This window comes from Penaeus monodon, chromosome 23 (assembly GCF_015228065.2).
Source record: "Penaeus monodon isolate SGIC_2016 chromosome 23, NSTDA_Pmon_1, whole genome shotgun sequence".
Classification (NCBI taxonomy): Eukaryota; Metazoa; Arthropoda; class Malacostraca; order Decapoda; family Penaeidae; genus Penaeus; species Penaeus monodon.
The window spans coordinates 33655991-33656315 of record NC_051408.1 but is presented as its reverse complement, the minus strand read 5'-3'; the positions used below and the strand labels follow the sequence as shown (position 1 = coordinate 33656315).

At 45.8% G+C, this 325-nt stretch overlaps 2 protein-coding genes across 2 annotated transcripts in view; both read right to left on the bottom strand.

The window, feature by feature from the left end:
• LOC119587937 (UDP-glycosyltransferase UGT5-like) overlaps positions 1-325 on the bottom strand; it is a 16020-nt gene that overhangs the window by 2852 nt on the left and 12843 nt on the right. The window lies entirely within an intron of this gene.
• LOC119587938 (UDP-glycosyltransferase UGT5-like) overlaps positions 1-325 on the bottom strand; it is a 6186-nt gene that overhangs the window by 2846 nt on the left and 3015 nt on the right. The window contains 1 exon segment of the mRNA XM_037936649.1: positions 21-275. Coding sequence (XP_037792577.1) covers positions 21-275 — 255 coding nt within the window.

The following is a 325-nucleotide window of genomic DNA, read 5'->3' as shown; positions in this document are numbered from 1 at the left end:
GCAGAACTAGTCTGTGTTACCTCATTCATCATGTGGTCTACAATAATGAGGTCAAACGTTTTCCTCTTTTCATACAACTCCATTACTTCTGGGATTCTGTAAAGCTTCTTGACCACAGCCGGAAGGATCTCCGACAGGAGAGAAAATCCTCCGGTAGGATCATCACGGGATTCGAATATGTTATAGTTGTCATCGTGCAAGTCCTTGAGTTCGTGGTCGATCTCTGTGACGTTGGGATTCTTGGAGGACGCAGGATAACTGGACAGCATCACCACCTGGAGAGGATGGAGTGGCTTTGTGTAATGGCTGAAGGTAAAGGCTAAAA